At 36.5% G+C, this 26,842-nt stretch overlaps 1 protein-coding gene across 5 annotated transcripts in view; it reads right to left on the bottom strand.

Moving 5' to 3' along the window:
• The window catches only part of gria4a (glutamate receptor, ionotropic, AMPA 4a), a 137,328-nt gene that overhangs the window by 45,811 nt on the left and 64,675 nt on the right, over positions 1–26,842 (bottom strand). For 4 of the 5 annotated variants that reach the window (XM_082179963.1, XM_082179962.1, XM_082179965.1 and 1 more), the window contains exons 5-10: positions 25,582–25,635; positions 24,760–24,918; positions 22,101–22,268; positions 20,250–20,354; positions 20,011–20,118; positions 6,230–6,436 (exon numbers count right to left, since the gene is read on the bottom strand). In XM_082179963.1, the coding sequence (XP_082036089.1) occupies positions 6,230–6,436; positions 20,011–20,118; positions 20,250–20,354; positions 22,101–22,268; positions 24,760–24,918; positions 25,582–25,635 (801 nt within the window). Of the gene's footprint in view, positions 1–6,229; positions 6,437–16,590; positions 17,545–20,010; positions 20,119–20,249; positions 20,355–22,100; positions 22,269–24,759; positions 24,919–25,581; positions 25,636–26,842 lie in introns of those variants that run through there. The other variant, XM_082179966.1, reaches the window with a different exon arrangement.

Here is a 26,842-nt window from a genome sequence, read left to right on the forward strand (position 1 = left end):
CCAAAAGAAGATATTTTGAAGAATACAACTTTGGACCCCATTGACTTTAATTGTACGGACAAAAAAACAGATTTACAAGGCGAGTAAATGACAAGATACATTTTTGGATGAACTATCCATTTAAACACACACATACACACGTATACAGTGTGTGTGTGTGTATATATATTATACACCCTAATATACACTACCTTCTTAGAGTTGTATTTATTTAATCAAAAATACAGTACAAAACAGTAATATTGTGAAATATTACAATCCAAAAGAACTGTTTTCTATTATATTTAAAAATGTCATTTATTCCTGTTTATTCCTTAAGAAATCAATGTTATCAAAATGATCAACGTTGACCGTTTTTGCTGCTTAATATCATAAATTCTTCATGATTCTATGATGAAGAGAAAGTTCAGAAGAAAGTCATTTAAATGTACAATAGCAAAATCAGGACGAGAGAGACTCTTTTTTTCACTGGGACAAAATGCTTTAAAACTGTAGAATATGACATTAATATCGCAGAGAAATGAAGGCAGCAAATTTTCCCACTGACCCGAGACACCAACTGATCTAAAATAAAACATATATCCTTCTGACCCGTTAACGTTTAAGGTCATCAGAGCCTCAGGAATCGTGAAGACCGGGTTATATCAGATGAAGGCAGAGAGAGAGATGGGGTGTTAAACGTGAAGTGCTTTCGTGAGCCAATTTCACACGAAAAAACACGTTCAACAGTAGCGGTACCGTGACATCAGCGTGTCCAAACACAGTCTTTACCACAGCGGTGCTTTCCACCATCCTGCCTCTCCTAACGGGTCAAGATGCTCTTCCCATTTACTGCAGTGAAGCATTTTGCAAGTTGTAAAGGCCCGGATTCAAGCAGTTGTAAATGGAGACGGTTTTATCAATGAATGGAGGCTCTTGGGCATCAGTACAGTAATATTTAATACCAGCGAAAGGTCACGGAGGAAGCAGGGAATGTTTCGGCCCTCCTGGTCCTGTAGGAATACAAGAAGTGGTTTCGCTGTTGGATTTAATTATAGGCCGCTAGCAGTAGAGGGAACGAGAGGTCAGATCCGAAATCTGTGAAGCACGTCTGCGCCTCGAGACACGGGATAGAGAAGTCTGTGACGCTGAGCAGGGTTTTAGTCCAACTAAACAATCCCTTAAGGATCCCAAAGCTCATAATTAACATTTATTTTCTGCAGTTTCACAAGCTGGAACTGAGGACCAGATTTGGCTTGTGTAATTTCATGTGAGTAATGTCTGAATTCGCATGTCCTGTAAAGCATAAGTCGGTTGTGTGTGTGTGTGTGTGTGTGTGTGACATCCTTACTTCCACTGAATGAGTAGAGAGAGAGAAAGTGTGTGTGTATATGCTTTTTCAGCAGCCTTGGTTCTGAAAATGTATTATGCATAGTTTTATTTTCTCCAGCTGCTTTGCAAAAAATTCCTTAATGAGGAGTTTTAAGCCTTGAACCAAATTCAGCGTTTAGATTAATCAAAACATGTCGTGCAAAGCAAGAAATACACAAAAGGATTCAAAAATTTTCAATATTGCAAGTCTGTATGTTGCAGATTTTCCTTGAATATTTACTACATATATGCTTAAAAAAAGCTCTTTTGACATATTTGTCAGCTTACTTTTTAGATGTCGTTGAATGAATGTTAATGAAATGATATCAAGGAATAAACAACAATTGTACTTTTTTTTCTTTTTTTGCAGAAAAAAAATCAGTTATCATTATATACTGAACAAAACTACTGTTTTGTGTAACATTTTAATGTTAATAACACTTTTTTTACACATATTTGTTTATTATATATAATAATATGGTATATTAAAATATGAATAAAATAATATAATGTGAAAAATCGTATTTCCTTTTATATTTTTATATTAACATTAAAATATAAAATAATGTTAATATAAAAAGAATATAAAAAGTACAAATGTATTTTTTAAAATATTTTATATTGACCTTATTTAAATATATTGCATTAACATTACATAACGTTATAAAATATGTTAATAGAAAAATAAAGTAAAAAAAGTATTAGTTAAATTAAATTTTAATAACACTACTAATAATATTACTATTTTTAAACATATTTGTTTATTATATATAATAATAGGGTATATTAAAATATAAATAAAATAATATAATGTGAAAAATCTTATTTCCTTTTATATTTTTATATTAATATTAAAATATAAAATAATGTTAATATAAAAAGTAATAGTTTTTATAGAATATAGAAAAGTAATAATATTTTACAAATATATATTTTTAAATATTTTATTGACGTTATTTAAATATATTGCATTAACATTACGTAACGTTATACAATATGTTAATAGCTAAATAAAGTTTGTTATAGTTTGTTAAATTAGTGTAAATTCATTAACTGTGTTCAAGAGAACAAATCGTCACTTCCTGGGAAATTGCGGTAAAATTACTGTAATAAAAATGGAAGTTGCTGCTTTTTTCTTCCATCATAAATCATTCTGATGACCAACGTTTGAAATGCTGTGATGCGATTGGTCCGCTGGTTAGTCCAGTTATCCAATCATGTCCTCTGTTCAGACAAAGTCACATGAGTTTTGTTGTTGTTGTGCATCAATTGACTTATTTGGTAAATGTGTTTCCAACATAATTTTTGCGCATGTCTTCATGTATCCGCCTCAGTTGAGCTCAGAAGTTATTTATGCAAATGTTTAGAGTTTATGCGCATCTTAAAACTCCGTCCGTCCAGCATTTTATTTATGCGATATCCCAAAATGCACATAGTTGTATGGAAACATTGCTAGTGAGAGAACCAGCTCGTAAGAGTTATTTGTGTGTGAATCGTTCTGCACCGTTCGCTCTGTACGTTTGTTTTTGTGAGCAGCCGGAGAAGAAAACACAATTATTTCAATTATGTATTCTTTCTCAGTACCAGACTCTGTATGTGATCATATTCATTGCTGACTGCAAGGACAATATCATTTCTATTGTTATGGCGCTGTAGATTATGCAGTTCACTTAATGTCTTTTATGAGGAAATTAATGAACTATTCCTCTCAATATTTGATGATGATGTAATCATAACAGTCTGGGTTTGTGGGTCATTTCTTATGTAAGTGTTGGGAGTAGTGTATAGTAATGAATCTGGCTGGCTGTGGAGTTTGCTGCGTATGCATATACCCTGATATCATTATGATGGTTTTTGTAGGACTTCTCCAGGAACTGTGCATTTGAAGTGATCATGACAAGGATTTCTCTATATGTTCCTTGAGGTTCACTTTATGTCAATGAAGATTTTATGTATATATGAAGATGATATGTATGCAGAAAAAAATATGTTTAAACTGGACGTGTCAAAGCGAATGCTCTTTCACTCTTCTATTTGTCCTGTCAAGCGTGTGTATACGCATCTGAATACTGTATCAGTGTAGACAGCGTCAGTCATTATAATGACTTCTGTTTGCTTTTGACGTGACGCTCACATCCAATGAAGACAAATGTCAGCCGTTAAACTCCCCCTGTGGTGAAAATCCAGCTTTTAATGTTGTTTATATGTATATGTGGTGTTTTTTAATATGCTTTAAGTCAAACCATGTGTAAATTCATAAGTCGACAGCATTGCTGAGTATTTTCTCCTTAAAACTGCAGTGAACCAAAGACAGTCTCAAACACACACTTTGAAATCGCTGGTGTTTCTGACGTCACAAACTACCTTGTAACCAATCAGATCAACGTGTGATCGTCAACCAGTGGATCTCTGAGCTGAGTGAGTGAGTGAGTGGAGGCGGGGCTCATTTGCATATTCATAGAACCACGCATACTAAATGAGGCAAGGGTGTCGAATATTCAAGATATTTTAAAGCATTAAGACATTTTTTCAAGGAAAAAAACGTTTAAATATGTAATTTTGGTGATCAAAGATGAGTTTTAAGGGATGAAATGGGGACAACAGGGGGACTTTAACAAGACGAGACGTTTTTGGAGCTTGATTAAAGGGATAGTTCACCCAAAAATGAAAATTCTGTCAATAATTACTCGCCCTCATGTCGTTCCAAACCCGGAAGACTTTCGTTCATCTTTAGAACAAAAATGAAGATATTTTTGATGAAATCTGCAAGCCTTCTGTCCCTCCATTGACAGTCTATGCAACCTCCACTTTCAAGCCCAAGAAAGTTAGTAAAGGCATCATTCTAGTGATTTAACCTCAATTTTATGAAACGACACGAGAAAGTTTTTACCTTTCTCCGTCTTGAAAGTGGAGATTGCGTAGACTGTCAATGGAGGGACAGAAAGCTCTCAGATTTCATCAAAAAGATCTTCATTTGTGTTCTAAAGATGAACGAATGACTTTCAGGTTTGGAGCGACATGAGAGTGAGTAATTATTGACAGAATTTTCATTTTTGGATGAACTAATCGTAACTAAATGCTTTGTTTATAAAGAGGAGGATGCTTTAAGATATGAAACTCGCAGGATGTTTTAAAGGGTAACTCTCGCCAAAATGCAACCTAGGCTCTTTTTGTGAATCTACTCGAGGCAAACTTACATGTAAAAGCATAATTAGGATGGAAACGCCACTTTTAAGTTTGACCGTATTTTCGTTTTAGGTTAAAATGCCTTGTGAATGGGAGTGAATGGGGCACGACTATGATCGCATAAAAATGGCTATTTTTAAAACACTAATGCGGCTCGACACAACATGAAACTGTGCTGGAAGTGTTGATCTATCAAATTATTTTTTTTTTTTTTTTTTATTATTCCGGCAACCACAGCTGCCAATTTTTCTGGTAAAACATTTTTTTTTTTTACAGCATGGCTGTACATTATCCTGTCATTACTTGCTAGATAAATAAACAATGGAGATTATCTGGAATTATTTGAATATGTGTAAAATAAGGACACAAGGAAAGACATGAAACCAGCACTGGTGGTCAATAGCAATGGTGAAATATACAGTTCAGTGATCAAAACACACGAATATTTGCAGTTTGCAGCGTTTAATAATTTAGTTTAACACTCTCCGTTCTCCCGTGAAAGGTTTATCCGCTATCGTTAAATCTATAAATCTTCCTGTGGAGATTTTGAATGCCACTGTGACGTTTGCGACCCTCTCGTGGAGCTCTTCGGAGAGTGTATCGGCGGATGAGAGTGTGTGTTGGGATGAGGGTGTTTAATGGGGCAGAAAGATGTGCATCTGTACTCTCCCTGAGCTCATTAACACTCCACGGCAGGAGCATTTGCCTTTCACTGCTGGAGTCGCAGCGAGATGTCAGAGACGGGACGTACCGGTGACTGATTTTATGTACTTACGCGCTGAATAATGGTGTTAATACTCCTGGCCTGCATTTAAAAGAGAAAACGCCTCGAGTATAAACCAAACGCAGTGTAAACAGTATAAACCAAACGTCCCTGACAACAGTCTTAGACACCTTCTACTCTGGCGGAGGATTTACACACTGAAATTAGAGAATGTGCTGTTTGTTCATGGAAACCAATTTCTTTCTCTGCCTAATTTTCTTGTTTGTTCCGTGTTTTGTCTTATTGGTGGAATATTAAAGATGCAAATTGACTTACGATTAAATTCAATTCAATAGTTGTCTGCAAACAATTTGAGCAAACACAGGCTAATCCAACTAATCGGCTTTTGTAAACATGTAATGCTTTACAATAAGGTCTCATCTGTGTTATTATGGTATTATTTATTGATGTTTTGTATTAGTTTTAATTTTAATTTTAGTAATTTTATGTGCTTGTGTATTTTATTTTATTTTATCTCAGTTTTAGTCATTTTAGTATTATTAAACGTATTTATTTCAGTTAGTTGCCAATTTTCCTTAAATTTAAGTTTGAGTTTTTCCATCTAATATTTATATTTAATTATATTCCAGCTTTAATTCAATTACACAAAATGAAACTGTTAATAGTTTTAGTTTTAGTAAACCATAACAACAGCAAATATATTGGAGAGATCATGTGACACTGGAGTAATGATGCTGAAAATTCAGCTTTGATCACAGGAATAAATTACAGTTTAACAATATATTCACCTAGAAAACAAGTTATTTTTAATTGCAATAATATTTGTACAATATTCGCTTTTTAACCGTATTTTCAATCCATTAAATGCAGCCTTGGTGAGCAGAAGAGACTTCGAAGACTTTTCAGCATTAATTTAAATATGCATCTATCTTAAACACACACACACACACACACACACACTCTTCTCACCCCGTACACCAGCTCCCCAACCATGCCGTTCCAAATCTTCGTCTCTGGATCCCTGGCTCCGTACTTCCCATCCGGAACAATGGAGATCTTGTACTTGATTCCAATGTGCTTGGCGATCTCGGACGCCAGATCCACGCAGTATCCTTCAAACTGGTCGTTCCCTTCATACATCTCCCAGTTCTTCTTATACATCACGTACGGTCCTTCCTAAACACACACGGCACACACACACACACACACACACACACACAAACGCACGCGCACAGAGAGAGGTGGGTAGGGATGGTCAAGCTGACCTCAGAATTAAACTGTATTATTGATTACACTTTTAAAAATGAAGGTTCTTTGGAACTTTGGAACACCAACATCTTTATACACTTTTAAAAATGAAGGTTCTTTGGAACTTTGGAACACCAACATCTTTATACACTTTTAAAAATGAAGGTTCTTTGGAACCTTGGAACTTTGGAACACCAACTTCTTTATACACTTTTAAAAATGAAGGTTCTTTGGAACTTTGGAACACCAACATCTTTATACACTTTATACACTTTTAAAAATGAAGGTTCTTTGGAACTTTGGAACACCAACATCTTATTACACTTTTAAAAATGAAGGTTCTTTGGAACCTTGGAACTTTGGAACACCAACTTCTTTATACACTTTTAAAAATGAAGGTTCTTTGGAACTTTGGAACACCAACTTCTTATTACACTTTTAAAAATGAAGGTTCTTTGGAACTTTGGAACACCAACTTCTTTATACACTTTTAAAAATGAAGGTTCTTAGAGATGAAAAAGTCTTTGTTTCGTTATAGTTTCTTCACATCAGTGTTCTGGTTTTTAGATTCTTTACTAGTATAGATGGTTACCTGAAATGTTATATAATAAAAATCCATTTATTATTCAATATAGTAACTTCTTTAATAATCACTCATAAACATCACATGAGTTTGTTGGGATATACATTATACATACATGAGTGTGTGTTCCCTAAATGCAGTGTACTTACTAGTACTCTTGTGTAGGACACTCATTAGGGGCCATAAATGACCAACAAGATTACCACTAGAAATCAAAACATTTATTTGAACGATTTCAACACATTTATACAAATGTCTGTGAGAATTATGAGGACATAATGAAAAAAACACTGATTTCATTGCAGTCACTATAATCAACTGGTCAATGATGATCAAATGATATAATTAGAGCAAAATACATTAAACATGTTCTTATTGAAAATAAAAGAAAGAGAACATCTCTATCATTCAAAACATTAAAGCACCGTTTACACACACAAACAACACTGTAAATGTCAAAGTACATTCATTTGACAGTCAAATATTTTACAGTGATTATACATTGTTTTACATGTTCTTTCAGTTGCCACATTTTCTTTCTCTTTGATATGGAAACTCATTCCTCTGGATATGAAGGCACATGAGAGCAGAATGTAAACATGATGTTTTAAGAATAAGTTAACAAAGTAAGTTTAAGACAAGTTTTTTTAGTTTATGGATGGCATGTGTGGTGTACTGTCGGAAATCATTTCTTCTTGTCCCTTATTGTGTATAAATAGACGAAAAGTGTGTTTCGAATGAGTATACTTTAAACAAATTATTAATTTCTATATTTACTTAATATACTGAACAAAATTGTGTTTGGAGTAAATATACTGTGATTTCTTTTTACATAAATTATATATATATATATATATATATATATATATATTACTAGTACATATAGAAATAAAAAAAATTACTGAACAAGAAGTGTTAAGTATAAACAGTAAATAAATATACTTGTAATTTATTTTTAAATTAATTATTAATGTAAATATTTGCTAGTAAATTAATAATTTATTTAAAACAAAAAAAAGTATATTTACTGAACAAAAAGTGTATTTGGAGTAAATATACTTGTGATTTATTTTTACATTAATGTATATATTTACTAGAAAATATATAAATTAATAATTTATATAAAAATAAAATACAAGTATATTTACTGAACTAAAAGTGTTTGGCGTAAACATACTTGTGATTTTTAGTTTTAAATAAATTATTTATTTTTATATTTAGCAATAATTATATAAATTATTTATTACCGCACAAAAAGTTTAAAATAAATATACTTATCATTTCTTTTTTTTTCTTTTTTCTTTTTTTTTTTTTACATATTTACTAGTCAATATATAAATATATGATGGAAGAATAGAAGAAAAGTGTAAATCACTGCAAATTAAAACGATAACACATTATACTATACATGAGACTGGTGCTAATTGCTTTTATCTGTGGTTATTGATGTCACCGATGCTGTTCATAGATATAGATATACAAAACTGACTTTTGTAGGGGAGAGCGGGGCACAAAGTAACGCTTTTTGACTTTCTCAGTTTGTGTAAATCTACTTAGGGTTCAGAGTATTTATTTTTCCCCACATTCATTTCCCACATGTCTAGTACAATTATGTGGTTTTGTTTTATTAATACAGTATATACTTTTTTCATGATAGGCCTCGAAAGAATGGAAGTGAAATGTGACAACATGCCCCATAGGTGGGGTACATTGTAAGATGACCATATGACCGCTTAAAATGCTATCTGATCAAACAAACATACAAGACAAACTAAAATATTTTCTCAATAAAATACAATTATTAACTTTTTCATATAAAATAATGCCATTTTTTAATAATTAAATATAAACTCATTTTTGAGTTTTGACTACGAACACATGAAAACACAGCTATACAACATAGTTCCAAACATATTAATAATTAGTTATTTCTGAGCATTGACTCTCAGTCTTTATTCACCTTTTTCTCATGTTTTCTCAATAGAATTAATAAAAGTATAGAATATAATAGCATATTTCTAAAACACATTGTAACGCAGTGTGACAACTTGCCCCACATGCACAACTGGGATTTAAACCCTGCTAGTGTCTTCTGCTAGTTAGCGAAGCATTAAAGAACTCTCTCAACTGTTAAATAACACGTTAAATAAACACAAAAAATAGAGATGAAAAATTTGCTTAAGTAAGAAATTTACTTTTGCTATGGTTTAATAAATATCTATTGATATCTTCCAAAAAAAAATTAATTTTGGCGCAATTTTTTCTATAGTGTTGATATGGCAACTAGTAAATACACCAAGTTTTTTCATGCTAGCATGTGTGGAAGTATTTAAAACCAGTGTGTTACAACTATCCCCGTGTTACGTTGTGCCCCGCTCTCCCCTAGTGCTTTACAGCCACTTTTGTATTATGCATATAGATGCTAAACATTTCGAGCCCTATCTTGCACCCAGTGCAATGGACTTTGTAGACCGACGCATGTATCATTCCTATTTTGCACCTGACAGCGGACTTTTCCCTCCACAGACGCACGTCGGTAAATTAGGGAATGAACTTGCGCTCCCGGGGGCGTTTCAGCGAAAAGAGGAGGCGTGTTCCGGCACAAACGTTCCCTGGTGCCATTTTGCAGTTACAGAAAACAATTCCGCCACAGACCAGGAAAAGCCTAGTCTAAAGTCAGTGGCGCGTTGCGCATGTTATTCAGATGCTATTTTAAGAGCGCATGCTTGGCCATAATGTAGCGTGTGCACAACGCACACACACTTTGCTTCTCTCATCTACACACAGACTCAGCAGTTCCCATTTTTGCAAATCATACATTATTACAAGAAAAAATATTACCACACGAGGGAAATCATTGCGGTGTCCATGAAGATGTGAAAAAATAGGCACAAATCTAAATTACACATTTACCCAAATTATTATACGCCTGTTAAACCAAAGCTAATTTGTGTGTGTTTCTCCATCCCCAATGTCACTTCTCTGTGTTTTACGGCCCTGACGAGAACGTCGGTCTCCTCGGCTGTGAACCGCTCCTGGCAAATCCGCCGTTATAATAGCAATCCGCCATGGAACAAGCGCGCCTGCTCTTAAAGGGAATGTGAGATGTCGCTCTGATTGGTTTATTTCACGTTACGCCCAAACCACACCTATGAGTGATGAAGCTACTTCAGACCAACCCATTTTAGATTTGCGTCGGTTTGGAATGGCATGACGGAGAGTAAAAGACGATTGCATTTTCATTAAAAAAAAAGAACGATTGCTTTAAGATGGAATCAGCGCAGCCGCTCCCATCACGCGCTGTGCGTAGGGCACCAAGTGCTGAGGGGGCACCAAAAATAGCCTAATGAAAAAAAAAATTATAATGCCGATATTATTTCATTAGCCTATAGAAATATTATTAGGCTCATTTTAGCCATGTATATGTAACAAAAAAGGGGGAACAAGATAATTGAATTGCTCTAGTCTAAAAAGTACCGCCCTCCGCCCCCCGTTGGATGGTCCGTGCCGGTTGTTCGCGCGGGCGCCTTTGCGAATGCGAAGGACGCGTTCGCGCGGGCGCCTGACGAAGTTTGACAGACAGACAGTAGGCAACTTTTTTGGAAATGGTCCCGAAAAGACAGCAGGAGTCAGGATCTGAGAAAAGAAAGAAAAAGAAACTGCGAGATGATGCCCGTGCATCACTTGCAGGTAAGTCCATGTTTAATCATTCTTAAATACGGGAAATGTGGTGCTGCTAATCGTAATGCGCCTCGAACTTGGTGACGTTAATGTTAACAAACTATGTTATTATAACTTATAACTTCGGTGCAAGCTAAATTGAGATTTTACTGTTAAACATTACCTATTTTACAAATAACTGACACCAGCTAGCTGTTACTTTCTTTCTTTAGATATTTAGCAGTAGTTTATGGTTTATTTTGACGTGACGGTGGTTAATACTTTCTCAGTAACAGTTAACGTTAGCAGTCAGTGCAGTGCACATGGTAGGCTAACAATTCCTGTTAAATATATATAAAAAATATATAAAATGTCATTATGAATGATATAAAGCAAGCATTACTGTTGAATTGTGTGCATTATTGCACCTCATTCTATTATGCTTTTATATTATATTATATTATATTATATTATATTATATTATATTATATTTATCAAATAGTTGATAAATAAGGAATAAAGGGGGAGAACTCCTTGGCTGCCATGCTTTCAGTTTTAAATGTTTATAATTTTTTCCGGTATAAGATTCTTTGTTTGAATATTTTGTCTAATAAATGTAATTTATTCAAAGTGACATTGAATTTGGGAAAAACATGTCTGGATTATTTTGATATTTTTTTTATTTTGCTATTCTGTTTACTGAAGAAAAGTTTGCACTTTCAAATGTGTAGTGTGTGTTGGCTATTCTACATATGTTTACAAAGTCAGCAAAGCTGTGAAGATTTTACTTTCTCTTTTTAGTGTTCTTAAGTTTTATAGTGTGATGCTGCTATTGTGTTATTGGTATTGAGTTATATGTAAAAAGTTAAACTGGCAAAAACAAACGTTTTTTTTTTTTCTCGGGGTCGGGGTGGGGGGGGCATCATAAAGGAATTATGCTTAGGGCACCAAAATGGCTAGCAGCGGCACTGGGTGGAATATTCCTCTAATGGGTCGTTGAACTCTGAACGGGGAAATGAACTGAATCATGACTGAATAATTCCACTGAAACAGTCTCTCCACGTCTGAAGCGAGTGGTATCGGCGGTCCGCTTCCCTTCCAGGTGAAAAGGACATTAATGTGAGAAAAGAGAATGAATGAATGAATGTGTGTGTGTGTGTGTGTGTGTGTGTGACTGGAACGGCTTATTCTCGTGATCTCACAAGCTTCAGTGTAGATAAATATGTTTCTGTCTGCAGGCGTGGAGTTAATGAACGTTACATTGAAGAAACACGCCTCACATCTCCTCAGCCTGGAGTTACACTAATTACAGCTATCAGTTACTCAGCAATCTCTCTCTCACTCTCTCTCTCTCTGTGCCTGAAGCCCACGTCCCACCCATCAAACCACACACACACACACACACACACACACACACACTGCCTATCTATCACAAACACATCTGGATGTGTTGCTTATGCATGGAGATATGCTTCTCTGCATCTGTCACACTCACGCTCGATCGACTCGAGGACTCTCATCGGATTAATTAACGTGTCTATTTGTGGTAAAAATCGCCTCGTTTGTTTGTGCTCGCATTGTGTAATTACACAGTCCTCGTTTGAAATGCCATTCGCAACCAATTCTGCTAATATAACGCAACGGATATGTTTAATGAGGAACAAAATGTTTTATTTATTCAGAGTTAACGTGGCTGTGTAAAGTGTGCGTTTCATATCAGATTGGCTCAGTGTGAGTTTGCAGTGCATTGTGGGAGATCTGAAACGCCAGTGGCGAACACTGTTAGGAAAGGAGAAATGTGGAGGCTGAAGGTCAAGCTCATCTCCATGTGTCCCAATGGTGATTTATTATTTTTCAAATGTATCATTATATGCTGTTATTGCCATAACCTTTTTTTTTATTAAGGTTAACCGGCAATAAAATTGGCAAGATGTTAGAAAGTCTGCATTAAAACAACAGTAAACTAACACACAGATTCCCTTATTACCCCTTCGACCTTCAATATTTACGTATATAACTATTTATATTTTATATATATAAGTCCCTATGAGATTTGAAGTTCATATTCTAATATTGTGCATGTAATTACCATAATTTTTAAATGACAAAACGTGACTTTCTACACGTCTACCGCAACATTATCAAGTACAAGTAGGTTATATAAGCTTATAAATGGTAATAACGAGCTCTACTACGACGACGTGAGCGCTTTTTACAAGCCGAAAACTCGTAATTACGCTAATTACAATATGCGTGCGCACACCTAGAGTACAGTCACATGACACGAAGGTAAACCAACAAAATATTTCATCTTTTTAAGTGTTTTTTTTATTGTTATTTATTTTAATTATTCTAATTTTACATTTTTACTATTTAATTTAGGAAGTAATTATTTTTAGTTTCATTGTTGTGAATAAAAAGTGTTTGAATTTGTTAGAATAAATATACTTTTCATTCAGTAAATATACTTGTACGTTTTTCTCAATATTTACTGAATGAAAATTACTTTAAAAAAAATTTAAATACAAGAAAAAAGTGCCTATTTATATTTTTATTAGTAAATATGATCAATAAACTACAAGTATATTTACATAACGAAAAATTTTACACACAAAAAAATAATTATATATTTACTAGTAAATATTAAAACACAGTGCAAGTGAAAGAATAGACGGCAAGTGTGCAGCACTGCACATGATAAAAATATAAAGGTAAACTATTATTTTGAAACTATAACACCTTTTTATAGTTGAACTACCATTTTAGTTCAGAACTGATTTTTTCATCAACTCATGAACCCGATTTGCGAAACCCTGGCCTATAAAACTGATTATTTTGCTATTTGGCTATTGGTTAAAGGGGTCATATAATGGTACATGCACTTTTACAAGTTGATTGTACTGAAATGTGTGTTGGCAGTGCCTGTACACAACCATCATAAAATGATAAAAATCCATCCAGTGTTTTTTTTTTTATCTTCTTATATGTTTCCTCCTGTCTCAAATCAAGCTGTTCGATATTGTGACATCACAATATCGACGCCCCTCCCACGATGGGTGATTGACAGCAGCGTTTCAAACACAGACCCGCCCTCTCACGCCCTCGTGAGCGAGCTGTCAATCATAGCCTGCGCCGACGCACGTTCATTGTTGATAGCTGGAGTGCTGAGTAGAATGGCGTCTAACGATTGTGGTGTTCTGTTCTTGGGTGTAATAAGGAACACAGCAGTCATATTGATGATGTTTCTAAATCCGTACAGCTGAAGACGCAGTGGCTGAGTTTGTTTTCGAAGGGAATATTCCCCACGATCAACGTCAATGCTTTCATGTTTGCGCAAATCATTTCACCAGACTCGAGACTGCTTTACACACGAGGGTCAGTATAAAGCTGGTTTTGCTAAGAAGCTGCTCCTGAAAAAAGGATCAGTACCAACTATTCGTGTTCCTGCTGAACCTCCAGAAGAACAAGGGAGTGTAACGTTTTATTGACCTTTATATTAATCTTTATATTAATCTTTGCAAATAGCTTGCACGCTTCACGATGAATGTGGCTGTTTACACTCAGGGTACATTACAGCATGTTTTCTATGTACGACGTTCTCAATATAATTCATAATCCCACGTGTATAATGAACAACGCGTTATGGTTTTTGTATTATTATTTTAAACGGTGTCCGCACAGAACAGAGGGGCGGGGTCAGCAAAGCTCATTATCATTTAAAGGCACATGCACTTAAGCGGCGTGCTGAAAATAGAGCTGTTCTTGACCAGGTAAAATGAGTGTTTTCTTACAATACTAATGAGAATTTTTAATTAAAGTATATTACAAACTTTTAATTTAGACCCTAAAGAATCATATTAGCTTGTACAAAAATGGCATTATATGACCCCTTTAATATTAACCTATAAATCTAAACAACATCAGCTGAAAAGTACAACTGTTTCAGAGGTTGTAAAAGTTTTGATTTTCATTTTGATGAAGGGATATTATAGTAAATAAGTGAATTTTGATTCCATGTTTACAGAGTTTAATATCTGTGAAAAATGTGTTAAAAATCAAGCCGTTTTATTTCAGCTGTTTAGTTTTTTGCAATTAAGTCTGATAATCCATACACACACGCACGCACGCGCACACACACACACACACACACACACACACACACACACACACATACATGCATGCACACACACACACACATGCTCACATATAGGCATGCATGCACATACACACACACACACACACACACACACACTCCCACACTCTTAAGCCACTATATGTGTAACCAAGGATGGCATCCACACCAGAAGAGAGAGAGAGAGAGAGAGAGAGAGAGATCAGGCCTTTATATTCTTTGTAAAATAGCTGTGACTTGGCGTAAAAAAACTATTTGGGGATTCTGTCACTGTGACTCTGTACACACTCGCTGCTTCCCGAAGGCTGTATTTGGAAATGAGATTCAATAAGGTGTCACAAACGTTAAACTAATGTGCTTGAGAGGTTTTGGAGGGAACTCTGAATCCAACAGGATTCAGGCATTAAATTGAACATTACAACATCTACATTATATGGTTGGAGTGATCCTAGTGTTCTGTCTCCCGTGTGGCACAGATCGGATGTGACCCACGAACGTGAAAGCAGGGAAAAAAAGCTCATGGATTCGGATATTCTCAGATTGTTTTCAGGCTTCATTCATATGTGGAAACCTGAAATGAATCGGATACGTGCATGTGTGTCTGCCATGCCAGCGGAGAGATCGGATATCACCTCAACCGCGATCACATGACTCTTTTCAGTGACACAATGGAGGATGAAGGCGCTTTAAAGATGGCGCAGAAATGCTTGTATTATCATTTCGTCTTCGTCCATTGCAAATCACACTGTTGTGTACTTCCTTTACTTCCTTTTCAGCCTAAGCTTTCAGTGTCAATTCAGTTTTGAATGATGTATGATCCAGATTAATATACAAACATGCTTGCAATTCAAAGTTTCAGGGCAATTTTGTTAGGGGATCATATCATTGTCACGTGAATTTCAGGTAAGAGACCATTTGCTCCAGGGTTATAATCATTAACTATAACTAAAACTGTAAAAAAAAAAAAAAGTTAAAAAAAAAGTTTTTTTTTCTATTATTTTTAAGTGTAAATATTACACTTAAACTTAAACTTATTTTTATTTTGCTAGTTGCCTATAGGTATCATTTCTCATTTTATATTATTTTAACTTATGTACTAAAATAACAAAAAATAAAATAAAATAAAAATAACAATTATAAGCACTATAGGCATATACAAAAAGAAAAGTTCTTTGAAAAACACAACAAAAATATTAAAATGAACTAGAATGAAAATGGAAAATAAATGAATTAAAATATTACACTATAACATGAACTATAATAGAATATCAGTGATACTGAAATAGCCACAGTGTGATGAAGATCATCCTCCATAAACACGGGAGACACTCCTCAGGGAACCAGACCTCCACGAAACACAATCCTCTGATGTTCCTCAGGACATTTAAAGGCAACATAAAATCCATAAAGTGCCACAATGCTCCATCATTTTAGAGTGAATAATAATATTTTATGTTTTAGGGTTTGATTGAATCGTTTGCTATGATATTATTGGTTAATATAAATGTTTTTTCCACCCATGCGACTATGGTTATGCCAGCAGAAAAGTCAATCAAGTTATTACATTTTGATGAAAGATTTATTAACATTTATTCTTAAGAATAACGTGCACTAAATTGTGACAGCATTTATTTTAAAAAATTTTTTTATATATATATATAATTTTTTATAATTAATATTTTATTTTATTTATTTTTTGTCATTTAGTTCATAAAAATCATTTAGTTTTTAAAATGTTCCTGGTTTTATATGCATTTAACTGCTGTAATATGAAATATTTCTGAGTAAAGCTGAATATCATTTGGGAAATAATGAATGGTAGGGCTTGATTTTATTGGATCTGGATTTTATTGGATCATTGCTATTAGGGATGCATGATATATCTCCCATCCTATTGGTATCGGCAGATATTTCATACAAAATATATATTTTTAATAATCGGTCCATTAAGTAAATAAGGGCGATATATTGCAGCCGATAAATATTAAATAATGTATTATTTCCTTCAACTGAGACTTTTGTTTTTGTAATCAGGCTCTCTAAAATTATATAACAATTTACATTTTGATTTATAGTCCAATATATCGGTTATCGGCTTTCAAATATAAAGAATTATCGGTTATCAGTCTCAGACAAAATGTTACTATCGGTGCATCCCTAATTGCTATTATTGGTTTGTATCAATGCCCATGTGACCTTTTTTTAGCAAGAAAGTGGTTGCATAGGTGGAGAAAATTATTACATTTAAAGATTATAAAAACAGACGTTTTTATAGTGTAGAATATAGTATCATGCACAATGAGAGCAGGGACATTTGTTAAGAAAGAAACTTGGGTCGGTTTCGATTTTTATGATGCATTTAAATGTCAACTGTGTAATTCATAAAGCAAGGGCAAGCAGTCACAAAAAGACAAAACGAAATACCCACAAAGCTGCTTTTTACACCCTTAGCCTTGCACCTCGGGTACGTGGGGTGAATGTTAGTGAATGCGTAACGCTGCAGTCCCCGCTGAAGGAGTGTGTGAAAACAGCTGAATCATGCACTATCTCTGATGTCTCACGGCTGTCTCGTCCTCTTCTCTCTGCTCAGTGTCTGAACAGCGGATTCTTTAGCAGTGACGGAAACGATGATGATCCTGCAGAGGTAAAATTCTCCATCGCCTTAAAAAGCGCACGGCAGAAAAGAAAAGAGAGAAAAGGAGAAAGAGAGAGAGAGAGAGAGAGAGAGAGAGAGAGGAGGAGCCTGCTAAGGTATAATTTTCTAGCGCTCTTATTCCCTATTTAAACCCTTACAGAGTTCACCACAGTGACCATAGTGTCCGCCAAAATACCAACCAAAATTATTTTACAGCACTTAAAATTCAGCTCAAAATACTGAATATACAAACTTATAGAAAAACAATAATGACATTCAAATATTAAAGCTTAACACTAAAAAAAAAAGGGAGGAGGGGGGGGGGGGAATGACATACACTGATTTGCTCTGTTTATTAATATTTGTATTTCTTATGTTTATACCTTCTTTTAACTCTAATGCTGATATTTTCAAAATTACCGATTTTTTTAAAAAAACATTAAAAATATTGACGTAAAAGATTGACAATTAAAGCTTAGCATAAAAAAAACAAACAATAAAAAGTATGCAATTTCTTATCTTTATATGTTCTATTTTCTTTTAATTCTAATGTTGAGATTTTCATTAAAAACAGTGACTGAAAAAGTAGGGTTGCGAATCAAAAACCGATTCCAGTTCTGGATACTTAAGGTCAGGAATCGGATACTTGTTGTTATAAAATAAAAATTTCGATTCCACTTATCGATTTCTTTCTGTGCGCATTTTAATGTGGTTTTAAACCATTCAAGCCAAAGAAGACACGAAAGAAAACTCAGTTCAGTACATGAATACTGAATTGACTCTTCTTGTGCTTGAATGGAGAAGTGCACACAAAACGATGTCAAAATATCCTCGTAAACACAGTCAGTTGTGTCTGAAGTTAACGTAAACAGTTGAGAAATAAAACACACGTGTAACAGTATATTGGATCCGTTCAGCTCTTAAAGTGACAGCAGCCTAATAAACCTGCTGTCGTCTGTGTCATTACTGCTAATCAAAGAACAAAAGAAACAGAAAATCACTCACTGGTCTTGACTTATGTAACTTTTTTAATAAGCATTAATCTATATTTTATTTATTAAAAGAAACCAGTTATTTTACTTTTTGATTTCAATTTCTGAACTTTGTTCAGTTGTATTTATTTGTGCTATAGTTAATTTTCTTATTTGTTCTTATTGTATTGCTGACTGTTTACTTGTCTTAATTAATGTTTGAAATTAATATTAGTTAGTCTAGTTTATTAGTTAGTGTTCTTTAGTCTACTGATTTGTGTTCATAGTACTCAGCTGCAACAGAATGTTTTGCAAAAAGCCAGAATAAATATGTTTGGTATCTAAATGTTTGACTTCTTCTTCTTTCTTTTTTTTGTTTTGTTTGTTTGCATATTTTTGCATATTTTTGCATATTTTTGCATAAGTGGAATCTGAATTGCTAAATTTCAAACAATATCCAATCCTACTGAAAAGATTTGTTCAGATGCCTCTTTTCAAAAATATGAACTGCTAATTTCAGCTGCTAAAAGGCTCTGAATTTGTAGGGCTTTAATACTGGTGTCTTTCTAATCGATTTTTAGCTTTGGGCTTCAAACTGTAGAAGATTCTCTATTGGAGAATCCGAGGTCAGATAGCGACTTAACTTTTTTGTTAATGCCCCCTAACTTTGAAGCAACTTTTAGCTAGTTTGAAATAATCTGAGCCTGTACGTGGGCGGCTCTCATGGTCTTGGCAGTGACCAGTGAGCTTCTTCTGTGCGTGATATGGCATTCCTGGAGCTTAAAACAGTAGAGTCAAGGTCATGTTGGTAGGCTCCATTGCCAGAGAATGCATGAATGCAATGCAAGTTCCTTTGGGTTAAAAGCGTCTACCAAATGCATTAATGTAAATGTAAATGTTCTCAGGCTTAAGAATTGACATCGAATGCAAAGTCACATAGCGCATCTGAATATTCGTCTATACATTCATTCTGTTATAATTGCTTGCATGGTGCTCCTGTTCGTATTTCAGCAGTCCGTGACAGAATAGGGATGAAAATGTCACAGGCAGTCTTTCAGTCTGTCATCTCATCCATTATTTATCGCTGAATGTGACAGACTTTCGACTTTTCAGCAAAAACAGTCGGTAGGTGTGACACCGCTGACCAAAATCAAGATGTTTTTAGTCAGCTAGTGGGATGTTTCCTTAATAACTACGGCTGATTTGTTGGAATCTATGGTTACTGTGGCAATTAAAACATCAACCTAATACTCATTTGTAAACTTCTATCTTCAGTGTAACCCCCTTGTTCCCTTATATATGGCATAACTGATGAGTTTAACATGATAAATGAACTATTGCATCATCAGCTCTCTCTCTTTCTCTCTTTCACTGGCTCGCTTTCTTTCCTTGTTTCTCTCACCAATACAGTCAGCAAGCAAGTTTTATTCAAGTATGTCTAACTGATGGAATATGTCCTGCTCCCTCTAGATGGCGCTATGTGTGTAAGACCTCAGATGTTGGTGGTTGTGAGTACATTACCATTATAGTCGTGACGATAACCGTCCTGTTCTCCATAGCGGAGTCGTTGCCCATCGATAGCTCATTCTGGACCAAGACCAATTTATCCAGGTCGTTCCAGTAACCGATCTGCAGATGATGGACGACAGGGTAATCAATCCAGTGTGTGTGTGTGGGCTTCTGGGTGAATTTACGGTGTGTATCTCTATAAATGTTGCTTGTGTGTGTCTAAATGCATGAAAGTGTGTTGTATGTCTGACCTTGCGGGGGCCGTTACTCTTTAGCTCAAAGACGTCCATGGTGTAGTTGACTCTACGTCCATAATGATCAAACTGGATATTCCCAGTGAGACCATGGATTCTCACCTTTACACACACAAACACACACACAAATAAGTATTAGTAAGACAGTTACACACATCACTTTTGGTAAGCATGGAACAAAAAGTATCATTTATTTATTTTGCTGAGTGGATAAAACCTTTAAGATGAGTTAAAAGTAGTGTCAGAGTGATTAAACCACTTTGATAGCAAATTTATGCAACATCCTTTGCATGTTGCAGTTTTAAAGCCCCCATGAAGTTCCGCCAAGTCCTCTCTGTCATACAGAGTCCCACCCACTCTCACCTTTCAAGGAAAGCCCCGCCCACTCCCACCTGCGTATAGTCCCGCCCACTCTTACCTCACTTTCACCTCTCATAGACAGCACCCGTTAAGTCTTACCTGTCAGACAGCATCTTGCCCAGCCTCACCCGTTATGTTGAGTCCTTCCCACTCCCACCTGTTGTACAGACTCCTGTCCACACATTTCAGACAGCATCCTGCAGTCTTACCTGTCTTAGAGCCCACCCACTCCCACCTGTCCCACCAACACTCACCTTTCAGACTCCTGCCCAGTCTCACCTGTAGAGTCATGCCCACTGTTACCTGTTACAATAGTTTGTTGTATATAGTATGAGTGTGTGTAGTATGAGTGTAATCTGGATGTACCACATTCATATGCCATATTTCAGAATCTCACCGGATGAAGGTCATCAGGAACTTATGCCAACTCTCACGAGTACTGTAAATTCGGACATACTACTTTTGTCACATACTGTTTTTCATCTACTATATAGTAAGGAAGTATGCGATTTCGGATGCAGCCATTGTCACCATTGATATAGAGTCCCGCCCACTCTCACCTGTCGTACAGATTCCCTCCCACTCCCACCTGTCGTACAGATTCCCTCCCACTCCCACCTGTCGTACAGATTCCCTCCCACTCCCATCTGTCGTACAGAGTCCCGCCCACTCTCACCTGTCGTACAGATTCCCGCCCACTCTCACCTGTCGTACAGATTCCCTCCCACTCCCACCAGTTGTACAGAGTCCCTCCCACTCCCACCTGTTGTACAGATTCCCTCCCACTCCCACCTGTCTTACAGATTCCCTCCCACTCCCACCTGTCGTACAGATTCCCTCCCACTCCCACCTGTCGTACAGATTCCCTCCCACTCCCACCTGTCGAACAGATTCCCGCCCACTCCCACCTGTCATACAGATTCCCTCCCACTCCCACCTGTCATACAGAGTCCCTCCCACTCCCACCTGTCGTACAGAGTCCCGCCCACTCCCACCTGTCGTACAGAGTCCCTCCCACTCTCAACTGTCGTACAGATTCCCTCCCACTCTCACCTGTCGTACAGAGTCCCTCCAACTCTCAACTGTCGTACAGAGTCCCGCCCACTCCCACCTGTCGTAAAGATTCCCTCCCACTCTCAACTGTCGTACAGATTCCCTCCCACTCCAACCTGTCGTACAGAGTCCCTCCCACCTCCACCTGTCATACAGAGTCCCTCCCACTCCCACCTGTCGTACAGAGTCCCGCCCACTTCCACCTGTCGTACAGATTCCATCCCACTCCCACTTGTCGTACAGATTCCCTCCCACTCCCACCTGTCGTACAGATTCCCTCCCCCTCCCACCTGTCGTACAGATTCCCTCCCACTCCCACCTGTCGTACAGAGTCCCGCCCACTCCCACCTGTCGTACAGATTCCCGCCCACTCTCACCTGGCTCACAGCATCCCATCAGCTTTCATCTGTCTTCCACAATCCCACCCGCTCTCACCTGTTTCAGAGTTCGTTCCATGTCGATGCCCTGATTCCAAGGAGCAGCTGGGTTGGCCAGGCAGTCTCCAGCATTGCCTCTGCGAGAGATGTCGATCTTCTGTCTGCGCAGATTTCGAAACGCCTCCGCCATCACCAGCACACCATCATACGTCAATGATGATGTGTACTAAAAGGGTAAAAGGAAAATTTTATGTAAATTCACACTACATTACCCATGCTTCCTTACTGTCACATATCAAATGTAATGCTGAGCTGTCGTAGTGCCTAAAGTAGATGTAAATGCAACAGAGAGGGCATTCTAGGTGAGCACATTGATTATTGCCTCCGCCTGCTTGCTTGTAAGGCTGTGTGCGTAATGCAATGTGACAAAACTGCAATGTAGCGATGCCGCTACTTGTTACTGGAAAAGCTATTTAGCTGTAAAGCAGTACAGATGTTGCAACAGAGCAGTAAAGATTCAGAGGGATTGCTGGGGAAAGCAGTGCAGGGATCTCATCGTTTTTCTCTTCCTCACCAACCTCACCAAAAATAAAAATGGATTTTCATCTCTTATTTCCATAAACAAATACAAAAGCATGGCTATTTGCATGAGTAAATCTGACCCAGTAAGACAGAACGAGCCTCAGCGGCTGCATCTGCACTGACACAAGACATTATGAATTAACTTGATCAGCGGAAATGAAGATTTATGGTTGTAGCAGAGGCATAATAACATCCAATTAACATCGAGGGAAAGACAGAAACAAACAATAATCATTAAAGGGGGAGTCAGAGAGTGAGGTGCAGAAAATCAAGAGCGCTCAAGAGATGGAGGTAGTCAAGGATCTTGCCTCTACAGTGTGCTCTAATAAACCTGTAAAGATTGGTTTGATGTTCTCTGATAATTTATAGCAGGGACTGCAGGATGGAAGTGCTAATCAATGGGAGTAGAGAAGGATCTCAATGTTCTCAACAGAGGGGAAAAGCTACTTTTTTTGATCTGATGCAGCACAAAATCATCTAAATGAGTAGATTTGTACTGTTTTCCAGTTAGGGAGAACTGTAATAATTTTGTGTGGTACCGCATAAGCTTGATGGTGCAAGTGTTTCACTCACATTTGGTCCTCACATTTTAGATATATAGTATGTGTAGATATATGTAATTATGGCCCATTTTTTTCAATGTTTTTTTTGTTTTTAGTTTTTTGTTAAAATGTTACATTTTTCAATTAAGGAGGACATGTGCTCCTTGGAAAAAAGCAAATGTCACTTCCTCCCAAGGCTGTGAATTTGTCTCTTGGATAATTAAAATGGTATCTTGGTAAAAAAAACAAAAAACACCTATACCAAAATGTATTTAAAATACGTTTTCATACTAAAAGTAATTTCATACTAAAAGTGGACAAATCCATTAACATATTTACTGACATATCCCATGAGACTTGGGCTACTGATATAAATATTGTAATTAAACTTTATTTTGGAGTACTTCTTTACTGCACAATGCAAATTTCTTAATACTAAGCCTAAATTTGTTTTAATAACACTATTAGTAAGGATAGTATGATCTCTGTATAATATCAGTCTTAAAATGCAAGATATTTAAAGTATACTTGCAATAGTTACGTTTAAGCACAATCAAATGTATTAAAGTATATCTTTAGTTGGACCTCAGCACTATTTCCGGAAACTAATGTGCATTAAAGTATGTAAGAAATGTATTTCAATTAATCATAAAATGGCCCTGATATGTCACTAGACATTAAGAAATCATGTTCATTTCAAATACTTATATCACTGACAACAGTAAGTCTGGCCAGGATATTGTCATTTAAAAGTGAAGTTGCAGCCCTCAACTGATGTTGTCATGTTGGATCTACCAATCACGAAGTCAGTAGTGTTTCGGCATCCGGGTTGCCAGCTCTGCTCTAGTTACCACAGCTGCAGCTACAAACGTTCCTGCTGGATCCTGCAGCCTATCTGGCAACCTCGAGTCAGGGAGGAGGGGGAGGGGATACACCGCTCTACAGTAATTTGAAAGTGATTGCAGTACCAGTTTTGGCCACAATCTTACATATGGCTCCTTTAAGTACAAAATTAATTGTTCCAATTTAGCAGACTTAAAGTATACCAAAAGTACAATTGCAAGGTTTTTATATTAAGCAAATAAATATCTATATGTATTGGTAGTATACCCAGCATAAAATAAATGCATTTAAAAATACATTTTGGTATATTTATTTTTCACTAGGGCATCAAAACAATGTAAACATTGACTTCATTTCACACATTTCCCACCAGACGGGTTAAAATGCGGCTCCGGCTGCAGTCCGTCATGGCGTAATTGACTCAAATATCACTGGGCAGCTTCTCATTGGCTAAAGCTTGACGGAGAACGTGTCCTGTCACAGTCTGATTGGCTAAACATCTGTGACTGGAATTCTGCCACATGTGTCTGACAGTATTACAGCATCAGATTTGCAACCTGCTGTTTGCTGCGCAAAGAATGACGAAAGGGAATTATTCATTAGTGTTTATAGCACAAATCTTTGAGCTGTTACCTAAGGTCTTTAAAAGCATGTGCACATAATGACGCTCTCAATTGGTATTGTTTGTTATTCTGGTTTATTGGTGTTTGCACTTGGGTTTAATTATGTTGTGAATGTATTTGCGTTTACCCTGGGTGGGCTCTCAGATCCTGGATACTCCCTCTGGTCTAGTTTATTCCAGCGTTGCATTAGTTTGATCACCATTGGTTTACTGAAATCCACCAACTGGAAACCGGTTACGTTTGCCCCGCCGTGCATAAACCTCTCAAGAGAAATATCCTTAAAACCCTGTCAGGGGAGAGAGGAAATTACAGTGAGGGCGAATGAAGCCGATTCACTGAAAAGGTGGAGATGGAAAACGGGAGATGAATTGAACGAATGTGAGGCAGAGTGAGTTATAACATTTCTTAATATCCCACATGCTGACACACTAACAAATGTCAACACAGAGTTAAGGCACAGCACAAATAAGCAACGATAAATCACTCGTAACAAAGTGCAGGTTCAGCGGTCCATCATAGTCAGAGTCTCCGAAAATGAAAAAGACGGCAAATTCCCTGAGACTAACCACCATTTCAGACCAATCTATCACCCAAGAAGAAGAAAATGTGAGACACCATGTTTCTAGGGTGTGGACGATGTGGTTTCTTAATAAACGAAGTAAAAAAAGGAGGTCTCTGTGTAAATGTTGCAGGTGAAAATGGTGCATCTGTTCACTTAAAAGTAACAGCACGCATGATTTGTGAGGAATGTCTGGAGCACAAATGATGCCAAACATGCCAACATGTAATTCTAGTCTGGGGGTTTATTCGGGGAAATAAAGTGGCTCAGCTCCATCACAGAGAATTACGGCCAGAGGACACGCTGTCCTCTACATTTGTTCATTTCCTCGAGCGCTCCATCACTGCCGCTCTCTCTCACTCAGCTGGATAAACCAGTGCCAGGACTCACCAGGTTAGCCACGATGTAGTGGTATCCTTTTACATGTTTCCCCACACTCACAATCTGAGAGAGAGAGAGAGAGAGAGAGAAATATAAGGAACATTTTTGTGAAAGTGTGTGTGATATAAACATTGCATTTACAGTTTTAAGTCCCATCAGACATTCAGAAATGCTTTTTAAAGTCACCATGAAATCAAAATGGACAATTGTTGTTTTTATGGAATATTATTATAAATCATTTATCCGTGCAAATCATTATTTGATTTTTTTTAAATCCTTGTTCCCTTGTAATCTTGAATCAAAATAACTTCCCTTGGTTCTCGCATCTCTTCTCTGAGGACGAGGGCGGGGCCAAACCTGTCACTCACATGAGATCCACCAATAGCAAACCACAACCATCCAATCAATTCCCCACGGACAAAATCAAGCCCCGCCCTAATAAAAATAACTATTATTCATCACAATAGGGAAAAGACTAATTGAAAAGACTAATTGCAGTTCAGATTTGATGAAATTCACAGTTTTAACCTGACAAAGCCTTCTTTGAAAGTTTAAAATATAGTTCATATGAAGTTTTTATAGGCCTATTTGAATGGATGGATGAATGTTTTAAATGCATAAGTGAAATACAAATGTATTGAGTGCAGAAGTCGGATCCCGAAGCACAAATCCGATGCATTTACTCCGTAGAGGGATTGATTATAAAGATAACTTATAAAACTTTAAAGACCGACCTACTGTGAGCAACGAGGTTGTTAATCCATGCCGTATATGTTTCTGTTGAAGACATTTGCCTGCATTATTTCAACCCTTTTTGTTTTAAATAATCCTGTTCAGTGGCAGAACTCCTGGTTAAAAACTACATTACCCATGATTCTGATAAAAACCCTCACCAATTAGAGAACTGAAGTGTGTGTGTGTGTGTGTGTGTGTGTGTGTGTGTGTGTGTGTGTGTGTGTGTGTGTGTGTGTGTGTGTGTGTGTGTGTGTGTGTGTGTGTGTGTGTGTGTGTGTGTGTGTGTGTGTGTGTGTGTGTGTAATTTTGTTTTTACTCCTCAGGTAAATGTTGCCCTCACACAGTCCTCTTCTCTCTGACGTGTCCATATACAGTCATGTGAAAAAGAAAGTACACCATTTTGAGTTCTATGGTTTTATGTATCAGGACATAATAAAAAATAAAAAATCATCTGGTCCATGGCAGGTAAATACATACCTGTACATCATATTTAAATCAATCTTTATATCAATAGTTGTATATTTATCTATAGTTT

Source organism: Leuciscus leuciscus (genome assembly GCF_965113295.1).
Source record: "Leuciscus leuciscus genome assembly, chromosome: 9".
Classification (NCBI taxonomy): Eukaryota; Metazoa; Chordata; class Actinopteri; order Cypriniformes; family Leuciscidae; genus Leuciscus; species Leuciscus leuciscus.